Source organism: Gavia stellata, chromosome 32 (genome assembly GCF_030936135.1).
Source record: "Gavia stellata isolate bGavSte3 chromosome 32, bGavSte3.hap2, whole genome shotgun sequence".
In the NCBI taxonomy this organism is placed as follows: domain Eukaryota; kingdom Metazoa; phylum Chordata; class Aves; order Gaviiformes; family Gaviidae; genus Gavia; species Gavia stellata.
This window is the reverse complement of record NC_082625.1, coordinates 2,293,903-2,307,312: the sequence shown is the minus strand read 5'-3', so window position 1 is coordinate 2,307,312 and position 13,410 is coordinate 2,293,903. Positions and strand designations below refer to the sequence as shown.

Here is a 13,410-nt window from a genome sequence, read left to right as displayed (position 1 = left end):
CTGTTGGTTTAGCTGCTTACAGCTAAACCAGCTTTGATACCTCTTGTTAAATGGGTCAGTTCTTAATCATGGAATGGTGATGACATTAAGTGTTCTGCTCAAAAGGCATTATCTCCCTTTGTAGTAATTTGCACAGTTATTTTGTTGTATTCTATTACTTCACTCTGTATCTCAGTTCTTTATTACACACATCACTTAAGGATGTGTATTCCAATATATGTTGAATGTGACTGGTCAGATATATTGAGCACAGGAAAGATTGTTTAGAGGGTATTATTACAGAATTAAAGAAATCAGTCCCTCAGCGCTTAAAAACTTGGGTTAATACCTTTCAGAACATGATTGATAATAGTTTTTTTCATATCTTTAACCCTGATTTAAAGTGATTTTTAGCACCAGTGGATGGAATGCCTGGTCAGTTCTCCATCCAGTCGTGTGGCAATGGCATCAAATGGCAATTGGTCAGTCTCCTTCAGATCATTGATGCTTTCTCAGTGGTTAGGCCCTGTGTGACTTTAGTAATGTTCTTTGAGGCTGTAACATCACTTTGCTTGAAAGTTTTAAAATTGTTTCAGTAGTTACAATGCAAGAAACATTATACGTTTTCAGCAGCAAATACAGAGTTTCTTTTCAAGTGGTGATAATTTGGGTTATTGTCTAACTTGAAAAATCCAAATTTACTGGTCAGTGTGAGAGGGGAAAGATAAGCTATGAAATACTGAATTGGTTTTATGGAGCAAGCACTCCTTGCTGTAATGGTCCTTGGATTTCAGGGTGATCGTCTTCAAGTGATACTGATAAAAGCCTGAAGCAGTGGCACTGAGCTCAATGAGAGGAAACTCCAGACCATCTGGCTTGTTACCAGACCGGTGATACTCCCCCACCCCCTAACAAATTATTACCATGGAATTGGACACGCTTCACTATAATACCAAAGGACTGCTTGGTAAATCATCAGCATTGCAGAATTCACACAGATTATCAGTGGCTAGATTTGCAGAAAACAGTGTGGGGAACATAGTGATTTTTGCATTGATGTGTTATGATGTTGATGATGGTTAGAACATAGTTCTACACAATATTCATTTTTTGCATTCCTAAAAGCTAGGTTGGAGTGGAGGGGAATTCTTCTTAAAATCAATGTAACTTCTGATCAAGCCAGCATGTGAGATCCAGCAGCTCTATAGAACCAATTTTTCAGTCAGCTGATGTGGAGACTCCAGTCATCTCTGATACCCGTGTAATTTCTCCTGGAAACATACAGTGAAGCAGCAAGAATGCACAGCATGTTCTCTCCCTTGTGCTGTGGTTTGGGCCACTCCTAGTGAAAACTCTATGCCCCCATTGCCTTAAATTACCAGGTTTTTAGGGGTTGTAGCCTAAAGCTAAGTTGTATTAGTGGAATAAACCACCTCAACTAAAGAGGGATGTCTCTGTTTGGGTATTTGAAAACAATTTTTGGAAACATTTATTTAGTTTAATTTTGTGCCTGTCCTAAAGTATGGGAGAGAGTGTTCTGTGGACTTGAAGGGGCTTATTTGGCTACTTTCTTCTTCTTCTGTGCAATGAATGAACTCAGATATAGAACAGTGACATCTGGAAAATAAAGTCTGCAGTGAGGTCTCATTTCTTTTAATGTTTGAACTTAAACAGTTATTAATATTCGTTGTCAGCAGTGCTTCGAGTAAGTTCTGGCTGTTAGCAAATGGACCCAGGACTGTTACAGGCTAGGCTGATGGTTCAGCACCCCAAAAGCTCCTTGGAATATGGGTCTTCAGTCTGTAACTGAGAAATTACCTTAAAAGTCATTATCTGTTCTCAATACACATGTCTAGCTGCAGCTAGCTTTATGAAAAGTGTTTTCACCTTGAATAGAAACTGCTGCTTCTTTCACTTGGGTGAAAGTCATTTAAGTGCCATACTAGGGATTCATGTGGCTTCCTGGTCACTACCATACCCGGCGTGGAGAAGGTTTTAGAATTGGCGAATGCTGTGATATCTCATTGCTAGTGCGGAGTTTACCATACCAGAGTACGGTAAAATTTGTAGAAGGCTGAGGGAAGCAAATGAAAGATATTTTCTTTAAATGAATAATGGGTCGTCTCTTCACTTCTGCAAAACTGAATCTGTGAAATTGTTATCAGATCACTCCAGCTGAGTGAGCTAGTTCTGGACTCTCTCCTCAAATCTCCTAGAAAAGTAACTCTTCTAGGCAAATTAGTTTGCAAAATACTGCTGTGTCCTGGGCTAAGTAACCTGCTATTGATTCTGAGTCATATCCTTTCAGTTTGACTTTTTGATTACTTCAGATAAAAGTTTCCTTTTAAGTGATATCTGAGGATTAGACAGTTCAAAATTCTGTGCCTCCCAGGTGCCTTTTGGCTTCTTTCTGAGCTGGGGTGTGGAGGAAATTACAGCACGAGCTTTGAACTGCCGCCGCCTTTGCTTTGTGTCACAGCCTTAAACTTATTGTCATGTTTGTCCTTTAATACTGTGATGTTGCAATGTAGAGGCTGTTTCTATGGTTCTGATTTTCAATTTTAGCGCCGGTGTAAAGGATGCTTCCTCCTTCCCTTCCCATCTGGAATACGGTCATTTTGTATTTCAGACTGAGGATCCCTCCACGTTCACTAGTACCGAGCACATCTCCCCTGCGTGTATTGTAAATGCTTTCCTAGTTTTCAACTGTGCTATCTGTGAATTGTAGTTGTGGCACGTCCCACAAATTGAGATCGCTAATCATTTCCCAATGTGAGGCAGAAGAATTGGTATTTCTAGAGATGCTTGCTCATCGAGGTAATAGCATTCCTGCAAAGGTAGGAGCAATTCTAAATAATTTGCAGACAGTTTTGTCTTTCTGAGTAATAGTCAGATGATCCTGCATACATGGAACTTGGTGTTTGATGTTTGCATTTAAAATGAAAGTTGAAACTTAAACTAGGAAAGGGTTAAAAATACGTATTTCATTTCAGAATAGGAGCTAAGGCTCCCCGGTGCTGCTCAGTGGAGTCCCTGTGTGTTGTGCCCCCGTGCAAGGGAATTTGGAGCGTTTTTGTTGTCTTCCCCAGCAGTTCTCACATCTACAAGAAAAAAATCTTGATGCCAGGTTATGCATGTGCTGTCCTTGCCTGACCTTCTTGCTGAAAAGTAAAAGAAAAGCCTCTTCCCCTGCTCTCTCTTTCGAGGCCAGACCCAACATCTTTGTAACCACTGGCGGCTCTTTATCACTCACCATCAGTGTGTTATTCATCAAATACCATTTGTGTGAGCTCCAGTTCGTACCATTTGTGCCATGTTTATAAATCAGTTTTTTATATTTTTGTACTGAAAGAAATTGGAGCACTTTAGAAAAGTTTATTTCAAATTCTATTTCTGTTTATACCTGGAAGGAAATCTCTCATGAGAGTAGATCCTGTTGGCATAACCGCGCGCATCTCACTCGGAGCTGTGAACTCTCTTGATGCTCTTTAGTCTTAGGTCTGGTTTCTAGGCCCACCTTGCACTGTAAAGATTTAATAAATAATCATGGTCCACGGTTAAATTGACCATTTTGTTGGGGAAGTGTTTGGTTTTGTTTTTTGTTAGGGTGTAAACATTGTAAATAATTCCTTTACTGTTGATACTGCAGTAGCAACATCTTTGTAGTCCTTATTTTATTTGTAAAGTTGATGGTTAAATGTTAATATTCTGTTGAGTTGTGCACTCTTGATTAACTGTATACTTGATCTTAGCACACCAAATGATGATTTTTACAATGATTGCAATGTTTCTCCACTGAAGGATTTCAGAGCTGCAATAGGACTGAAACCAACTTCTAGCAATAAAAAAAAAAAGGCATTTAAAAACTGACTGTCTTAATACGTATATGTAATTGTTTATTATTTTCTGTTTGAACCAAAGATCAAAGCAGCAGCCGCTTCTCAACATGCTTCTCATTTCTACCCTGGACAGAAATAACATGCCATATGAACAAAACCCTGACAGTTTTCCAAAGGAGAGGAGGGAGCATAGGAGGCGTTAAGTGGAGGGTACTAATTGCAGCAGACCTTGCCAGCGAGGTGAGCACCCTAGGAAAAAATCAGCTGGTCCTAAAATGTCTGAACTCAGCATACTCGTGAGAGAGTGAACTCAACCGAGTTGCTTATATTAGCGTGTAGGTACTTTGCATGGTGCCAGCGTGAGACATGCCTGGCTCTGTCCCAGGCGGTATCGGTTCCCATTTGGAACAAGTATAACAAAAATAGAAACTTTCTCCCTAGTGCTTGTGCCAATTTGGCAGCCCTCCCTCCCGGTACCATCCCACAGCCTCTGGCTGGTGGAGCGCTTCCCGGCTCCAGAGTCAGCAAGTTGCGTTTCCTGGTAAAATCCCCACTTGTGGCATACTGGCAAGCTAGCCCAAATGCCGAAACCTCAGATAATTTCTGGAGATCAGAACAGATGCGAAGCTGGGGGGAGAGTGGGAGAACTGGGACTTGGATCGGTGCTCTTCCAAGGAAGAGGTGTGATTTTGATCGTCAGAATCCTGCGCTGTAGCCAGCGTTGAGGAAAACCCTCAGCCCATTTTGGATGTGACTGTGACAGTGGTGGAATCTGGGAATTGCTTTGCGCAGCAATAGGTCTTTGTGTCCATCAAAGCATCTTTGGAGGACGCAGGTTCTTTGTGTGCAGGAGTCAGTAGAATACAGTCTGTGCTCCTCGGTCTCTGCAGTGCGGTTGACATCTGGGTTGCGGCACAAACTGGAACTCAATTAGAAAAACACAAGTTTTTCTACTTTTCCAACGTATGTAAATAATCAAAAACTTCCAGGCGCACCAGTGTTTAAAATATGACTTGATCTTTATGGGAAGTAACAGACTGACGTGTTAGCGAAGGGAGTTTTAAAGTGTGCGTGTGTGTATAAGCTTTTGCTTGCACAATTCTTAAAGGAATTTAAGAGAATATTTCTTAGATCTGCTCTGCTCAGCTTCCAGACAGCCGAGCCGCAGTGGCCGCTGGAGGTCACTGCCTGTGCGCGCCTTCGCATCCCGCTTTGTCGCTAGAGCAAGGCAAGTGACTTCGTGTCCATTTCTAAATACTTTCCAGCAGCAAGAAGTGGAATCAGAGTGATTTCATGGGGGACAGCTGCGAGGGACGGTCTAGGACAGGAGTTACGAGGAGCTGCTTCCAGAGCAGTGGGTTTAATTTTTATTCTCTAATTGCACTGTACGCTCCTGCAGCCAGAATCATGTGTCAGAGCAGTAGGAATTCTTTCTAGAAAGACAGAAGAGCCTGGATCAGGGAGATCCAGAGTTAACATTGCCAAGAGGGATCCCTGCAGCACGGATTCCCACTGGGAACTGCCTGGAACTCAGCAGGGGCAAGTTTAAATCTCGGGCAGAATTTGCATCTGTTAGAAGTTTGTTGCTGCTGCAACCATCGGTGTTCAAACCCGTGTGGGTGTTTCTGTGTTATGCTGCAGTTCTTGCCGCAACAGCCGAGCAGACATTCCTTCGGTGACTGTGAACACCTTGACTGACAGTATCAGTGATAACACCGTCCTCGTCTGTGAGACGCATTCTCCGTTTTTCACAAGGAGGGTGTGATTTCAGGATGGCGGTGCCTTCAGAGCTGTTAACTTGCTCATACCGGTATTCCAGCAGCTCCGCCCTGCCTTGTCTCTCTTTAAAATCTGTAGCTAATTAACCCGAAACCCAAACCACATTCCTTCTATTTGGATGAATCACTCTGAGGCCATAGGCAATGACCAGCTTTATGCTAAACCTTCCTCTTTCATGTGGGTGAGACAGGGCTGATGGTTCCCATCCGTGCATCTGAGATTCATCGGCAAGCCAGATGCGTGAGGACAAACGTGCACGAAGGATATTGGCTCCGTAGTGTGCTCCGACAGTGGGAATGTGCCGTTTTCTGCCTTTCCCCTTCCTCACCCCAGTGACTCAAATCCGGTTTAATTTCTCATCCCGGCGATGGGGCCAGCCCAAGGCTCAACAGACAAGGCACGCAGGGCCCGTCCTTGTGCGGTGCCTACATTGTTTGCTGCTTCCTGAGCCCACGGGATCTGGCAGAGGATAAAAGCCAGACCCTCTCAGAGCTGGCAGCGTTGGAGCGTGCGACGCATGGTCCCTGGCCCTGGGACAGTGTAGCGCACGCGGGAGGCTCCAGCACGGCAGGGATCGCTTTGTTACGGGGCTCCACGTAGACAGGAGCGTGAAAAATCCTCCTTGAGCAGCACAATGTAGACGTGCCTTTCCCACGTCAAAGCGGCGGCTGGTGCTCTTTCGCCGTGTGGGGCAGAGCGTGGTGCGAGACCTGAAGTTATCCCAGATGGCTGCCTGCGAAACGCAGCCCTCCCCGGGGATTTCAGACAGGTAGATGCGTAATGTCCTTTTTCCCTTCTAGAACCTCGAATCCTGTGTTCAGTTTTGGGCCCCTCGCTACAAGAAGGACATTGAGGTGCTGGAGCGTGTCCAGAGAAGGGCGACGGAGCTGGTGAGGGGTCTGGAGCACAAGTCTGATGAGGAGCGGCTGAGGGAGCTGGGGGTGTTCAGTCTGGAGAGGAGGGGGCTGAGGGGAGACCTCATCGCTCTCTACAACTGCCTGAAAGGGGGTTGTGGTGAGGTGGGTGTTGGTCTCTTCTCCCAAGTGACGAGTGATAGGACAAGAGGAAATGGCCTCAAGTTGTGCCAGGGGAGGTTTAGGCTGGATATTAGGAAAAATGTCTTTACTGAGAGAGTAGTGAAGCACTGGAAGAGGCCGCCCAGGGAGGTGGTGGAGTCACCATCCCTGGAGGTGTTCAAGGAACGTGTGGACGTGGCGTGGCAGGACATGGTTTAGTGGGCATGGGGGGGTTGGGGTGGTGGTTGGACCTGATGATCTTACACGTCTTTTCCAACCTTAGTGATTCTGTGAAGTCACGAACAAAATCACACTGCGTCTAAGTGCTTTGGTTTTCCTGGGCTGCCGTGAATTGTCATTGCAACAGCAGCGCCTACTCCAGCTCCTTGCTAGATGTGTGGTGGGCGTACTGCAGAACATTTGGATGATCTGTAGCCGATCTTAGCCAGAAAAAGGGAATTTCTCAGTTACTGCTGTGCTGGGTTTTTTGCAATTAACAGCAATGGCCATCCACAGTGGAGAAGGGAGAAAGGCTGCGTCCTGCCGTGGTGGCTGGGCAGCATGCAGCTACGAATGCCAAGAAAAGGCATATTTCACTGAAAATCAGCACTGGTTGTATCTCTTGCGGCCAGGAGGGAGGTGGGTCAGCCTGATGCTGTATTTCTCTGGCTATGGTGGCTTGCAGGCTTTGTGTGAGAAGAGGAACGTCCCACGGGAGAGCGATGTGATGCTCAGGTTGTTTTGGCTTTGAGCCCAGTGATGCCCCTCTGTGTTGCCTCTTCCAGATGTGATTGCGGGCTGGGGTCTAGCTCCTGCAGCTGGCGGGGTGCAGCCACCAAGTGGGGTTCTGGGCGAGGAGAAGAGGCCTAGTTTTGGGCTATGTTGAGATTCTACATGAATTCTATTAGTTCAAGAGGATTTCTGTCCCGGTAACCAAGTTCACCCCTAAACCAAACTCACCTGCAGCCCCATTGGCTTAAATCTTCTGGCCCTGGTCTTGAAGCAGGGAGTGGATCAACGCATGGAAATGTCAAACTGGGAAAACAGGTCTGTTGGGACGATGTCAAGCAGGCAAGAGAAAAAGGTGTCTCGTTTTCCCCAGGAGTGCTCCCTGCTGTGCCGAGAGCTGGTTCCTGCCAGGAGGAGGTGGAGCTGGAGGGACAGCGCAGGGCTTTCTGCCAGATGAAGGAGGATGAAGGCAATGAAACGCAGCTCTGGCTTTGTTGCCAGCGGCGTGGAGCCACTGCGGAGCAGCCAAGCCCAGGTGTGCTTGAAGTGCCGGTTTTCCCTGAGAGGTAGTTAGCTGTAAGTATAGTTTGAAATGAGGAAACAATTCGCAGACGCTTGCAAAGGCTTCAGCAGCAGGGCCACTCGCTCCCCTAGCTGAAAATGCCATGAGCGTGGTTCAGATAACATCCAGCGCCAGGAGCAGAGGCAGACAGAGACCCATGTTGCTAAAGCAACTTTGTCCCTGGTGCAAGAGGCGGTTGTGGCTGGGAGCCAACCTTTATTGCTTGGCAGCATAAATAAAACAGCTGCTGCCCAAATGGCCATGAATGAAACCGCCGCTCCTCTGACTTGCTGAGCAAAGTCGGACTTTGTCCGACCCTTGGGAATAGCTGTAGATGGAATAAAGGTGAAGCAGCTCCCGGCTCGCTAACAGGGATGGAGATGCTTCCTCTGGCTTCTAGTCCCAGCCCTGTCCTGTGACTTTCCCCGGGGCTGCAAGCTCGCTCGCCTCCCTGCACTCGTCTGCGCGAGGCACGGCCAAGCTGGGAGCTGCCCCACGCTCCAGCTGCCGGCTGGTTCGACTCGATGAGCTTAAAGGTCTTTCCCAAACTAAATGATTCTGTGATTCCACGCTGCTGCCTGGGGTGCTGCAGGCTGGGTTTGCAGGGCCGGCTGTGGGCTCGTCTCCCTGCAGCCGGGTGCACAAGCCTCCCTCGGGGTCGACAAGGGGAAATGAAAAAAGACCCAGCCTGGGGGCTGAAAACGGCAGAGGCATCAGAAAACAGGATGGAAATGAAGTCAGTTTATCTGCTTCAGCCACCAGCAGCAGGGCAGCTTGCTTCCTTCCAGTCTTGCCAGTTCTTGCCTATACTAGCAGCTAGGAAGGGTTGTGACATTGATTTATTTTAACTCCGGAATTGAATAATGGATCACACCCAAACCATGCTTCTGTGGTGAGACAGTTGGTTGCACCTTCGTGCCCGTTTCCTCTGACCATGCTGATTCCTGTCTCAGAGCTGCCCCGAGCACGCAGCCCTCGGGGAGAGAGGCGGCAGCGCTTTCCTCCCTTCTTTTTGGCAGTGAGGACACCCAGCTCCGCCAAGGATGACCAGGTAAGGGCAAAGAAAAGCTTAATCTTTGGAGTTTTAAACAGATTTGTGTGTCCTTCAAAGCTAGAAGGCCGTACGAGAGCTGAGCTTTCCCAAGTCCCATGTTACAGAGACAGAGGAAGACCTGAGCCTCTCCAGCCGATGAAGATTTGGACTCAAGCAGGGACTGCTCTTTGCTCTTTTGCTAAACGTTATCTCAAGTGTGGGCTGGGAAAACTTGCAGCTTAAGCATACAGAGCAGGCAAGGGACACGGTGGATTTTATTCAGATTTATTAAAGCAGCTCCAGGCTGAGTAATAAACACACACAACTGCTGTATAATAAAAAAAAAAAAATCAAGTACAGAACCAGCCTATGGGCAAAGTACTGTCACGTGTTAAGACATTTCAGGCAACCGCCTCTGGTGCTGCCTGCATTCCAAGTCACAGCAGCGCAGTCCAGAGCCTGCTGCCAGTTACTTAGGAGCTTCCTTTGCCCTTTCTAGTAAGCAGTATCGCTTAAAACAAAATATTCAATGAAAGAAGTAAAAAAAATATTCCTCCGGTTCCTGGTCTGAGATCACACGAGTTATTTAGAAGGGAACTTGGAAACCTTTTGCTCTCTCAAGGGAGAGCACAAGCTGCCAGCCCAAGGAGGCCCCTCCGTGCTCGTCCCCTCCCGGGTCTGAGCGAAGGGGATTTACAGAAGCGGTTCAAAGCCAACGCTGTGTTGCCGTGAGCCCTCCTGCTGCTAACGAGATCCACGCAAGGGCAGGCATCCAGGGCAGCTCGGACTTGCTAGGTCGGAGGAGGCGCTCCTACTGCCCGTGTCTCCCGTCTGGATCCTCGCTGAAGCGAGACACTGGCAAAATCAGGTGCGAAGCCTGTAATGCAGAAGAAAGTATTGTGAGACCAGCGTGCAGCAAACCCGAGAACACTCCCCAGGCCTCAAAACCTCAACCGCTGTTACCGTGGAGCGACTGCTTCCCTCTACAGCAGGAATTTTCTATAGGTATCGCAGGAGATTTTATTACATTAAACAAGTTCGTTTGGGTAGTAGACCTCTTGCAAGGGGAAAAGAAAAAACCTGCAGGGATCTGCGATCCACTGGCATGTTTTCTGCCAAGAGCCTTTAGAAAGGTTTAATTCCAGTTGCAAATTTTTAAAAAGTTAATGGCCGTGTAGCAGGAAAGAAATGGCATGAAAGGGACACCAGAGAATAATTAGAAGCGGAGAAACCCTGTGTTTATATGTAGACAGGGCTTGTCTTACAAATTCAATTACCAACCATTCTGGGACTAAATCCCAGCTATAATCTTGTTCTGGCACCAGCTCACAGCCCTCGCGTCCCACAAGACATTTGGGTGCCACTAGCAGATTAACCATGGCACCAGGAGGAGGAGGCGGCTGGGCTAAAAGCAGCAGCCAGGCCCCCCGGCACCGCACGGTCTGTCCCAGCTCCCGCGGCCGGGCTGCCTGTTAACAATCACGATCGACTCGAGGAGCCTTCTGTCCCAGGGACGACACCCAATCCTCCTCGCAGAGAGCATTCCCCAAAATCCTCGCATAGGCCAAGACTCAGTGGAAGGGCTAGGATGCCAGGTTAAGCATCCTGTTATTTACACTAATCTTCTCCCCGCAGCATTTCAGCACCTCAAGAGACGTTCTCTCTCCTGCAGGGTTTTAGATCCCAAGCTACCAGCCCGGCAGCACGTTTCTGGGGCTGATGCTCGCACAAGGCTGTTCTCTGCGACAGCTCCAGTCCGAATCCAGGTGCATCTGCCCCTCCGGGTTTAACCCTTGTGCAGCGCAAAGTTATATAGAGGAGCTCTGGGTTAATCCGCAACTATTTACCTTCCAGGTTCTTCGCCACACCGCGTCTCAGGCAGACAGGTACTTCCAGGTGCTGACGAAGGCGGTGGGGATGAGGGAATAAGGCACTGTCGTGACACTGCTCCAGGTGTCGCATGATGGGTCGTAACAGTCCAGCGTTTTGCAGCGCTGAGCCCCGCAGTAGCCCCCCACCACGTACAGTCTGTTACCCGACGTAACAGCGCGGCAGCTGATGCGTTTAGCGGTGACGTCCCCAAATTTGGACCACTGGTAGGTGTCACTGTGGAAGCGGTAAGCGGAGCTGGCGGAGAACTCCGTGTCCCCCCCGATGACAATGATGTGGCTGCCCACCACGGCGGCGGCCGTGTACCGCCAAGGCTGCGGGCAGCTGGCGGGCACCGTCCAGCGGTTCTGGCAGGGGTCGAAGCACTGCACCTTGGGCAGCTTCTCCTGGTTGGCGCTGGTGCCACCGAAAACAAACAGCTTCATCTTGGCTCCCACCACGGCGGCGTTGCTTACGCCTTCTCGGAGAGGGGCCACCAAGGACCATTTGTCCAGCTGCGGGTCGTAGTGTTCGACTTGCTTGAGAGAGACGGAGGGAGAGGCCGGGAAGGCACCGCTCACTGCTGTGTGACCCCCCACCACGTACAGACAGTGGTCCAGCTCAGCGGAGCCGTGGCCAAACCGCGCCACCAGCATGGGAGCAGCTTTCGCCCACTCGTCGTGGAGGGTGTCGTAAACCCAGACGTCTTTGGAAGCGCCGTTCTCGGAGCCTTTGCCGCCGGTGATGTACACTTTGCACCCGATGGCGCAGGCACTGCACTCTTTACGAGGGCTTGGGATGTCGGCACGAGGAATGATCTCGCTGGTTTTATGATCCAGCGTATAAATCTTGTCGCACATGAAGGTCTGGCCACCGAGCAGCAGCAGGGCCTGGCTGACCTTGCGGGGTCGGGCACAGCACCCTGTCACGAGGCCGTCGTTTTGCAGGATCTTCATTTTGCATCGCACGGCGTCGGCCACGATCTCCTCCCCCAGCTTGTGGCTGGTCACCAGCTTCTCGCAGGCCACTTGCTTCCGCAGGTAGGACTCGGGCAGAAGGGCCAGGCGGACGGAGCGCAGCAGCTCCGGCAGAACTTCGTGGCGTCGGGGCAAATCGTACCGGATCCAACCTATAACAGCTTCGTAGACCAGCGTCTCGTCCTCCACCTCCAGCTCTTCGCTCTCCACCAGCTCCAGCAGCTTGTCTTTGGGCAGTCGGAGGAAGTCTTCGGACTTGCAGAGCGAGGTGAAGTTGGCCAACGCCATCCTCCAGGACAGCTCCAGCAGCCGCTCGCAGCAGTGGGCGTCGGACAGCAGCAGCATGTTCAAGCAATTCCCGGGGTAGAGATTCTTCTCCAGAAAATCGGCGGAAGCATCCCGAATGTCCTGAAACTGCAACATGTCCCCGGCCTCCAGCAAGGACTCCGCGTTCTCCTCGTTAATCAGCACCCGGGCCGAGTAGGCGTAGTCCAGCAGCAGCTCCAGCACCTCGGGGTGGAGGGAGTCGTGGAAGTTGACTTCGGCGTCTCTGCTCTCCTTCAGGCCCCCTCCGAACATGGCGTCGAAGTAGCGGCTGCAGGAGGCCAGGACGGCCCGGTGGCAGTGGAAGGCCCGGTTCCCCGCCCGCAGCACCACGTCGGTGAAGAGGTGCCGCTTGCGGAGCAGGTTGAGGTGGGTGAGGAGGCTGTCGGCGTGGCCCGGTTTGTGGAAGAGGTGGACGTTCACGGAGCCGGAGCTCGAGCGGGATTTCCGGTTCTCGTGGCTGCTGACGGACATGGCGGGGAGGCTGCTCTGCGAGGGAAAACCGGAGAGTCAGGACGGAAAGCCCGGCAGCGCCGTCACCGGGGCCCGGGACCGGCGGGGGTGCAGCTGGGGCCGCCCCGCAGCCCGGCGGTGGGAGCCCGGACGGGGCGTCCCGCAGCGGCGGGGCTCGCCCAGCGCAGACCGAAGCGGGGCACCGGGCGGTCCCGGACCAAACCCCGGCGCAGCGCACGGCCCTACCGGGCCCCGCGTAGTACCGGGAGGGGAGGGGATGCGCTCCCGCTGCTGCCCGCGCCCGCCCCGCCCTCCCTCCCGCACCTCTCCGCGGCCGCCGCTCCCGCCGCTCTGCCGCCGCGCCCCGCCGCGTGGCCGCCCCACCGCCGGCTCCGCCCACCCCCGCGGCGCAACAGCCAATCAGCGGCCGCAACGCCCTCCGCTCGCTCTTTTGTGAATGGGAGCCGGCGTCGGGCGTGCGCATGCGCCGCCCATTAACCCCTTCGTGCCCCTCTCCCGCCCCGACCGCCGCCTCCCCGCGCTCCCGGTCCCCGGCGGGGGCCGCGCTCCCCGGGCAGCAGCCGCGCTCCCTCCCCGCAGCAAGGCTTGGGCAGCAGTCAGCAGCCGAAAAGGGGAGGCGAGAGCAGCTCTGACGCGCCGAAAGCCCGGCTGGAGCTTCGGCCAGCGAGCCGCCCCGCCGCAAAAGCGGGAGCCGCGGCTCGGAGCTGGGAGCGGCGGCTCCTCCGCTAACGGCCCTTAGATCCCGGCCGGCCGAGGGAGGGAGGTGACGGCCGGAACGAACCATCCCTGCTCAGCAAATGTTTTCCTGCACGGGGCAAAGCAGGCGCTG

The 13,410-nt window shown here is 51.3% G+C and overlaps 1 protein-coding gene across 1 annotated transcript; it reads right to left on the bottom strand.

The window, feature by feature from the left end:
- Positions 1-9,776: 9,776 nt before the first annotated feature.
- Positions 9,777-12,581, bottom strand: LOC104262431 (ectoderm-neural cortex protein 1). The gene is made up of 2 exons (XM_059831851.1): positions 10,785-12,581; positions 9,777-9,814 (listed from the first exon to the last, which is right to left on the bottom strand). Exon 1 carries the CDS (start codon positions 12,579-12,581, stop codon positions 10,812-10,814), a length of 1,770 nt encoding a protein of 589 aa, XP_059687834.1. The 3' UTR covers positions 9,777-9,814; positions 10,785-10,811.
- Positions 12,582-13,410: the final 829 nt, after the last annotated feature.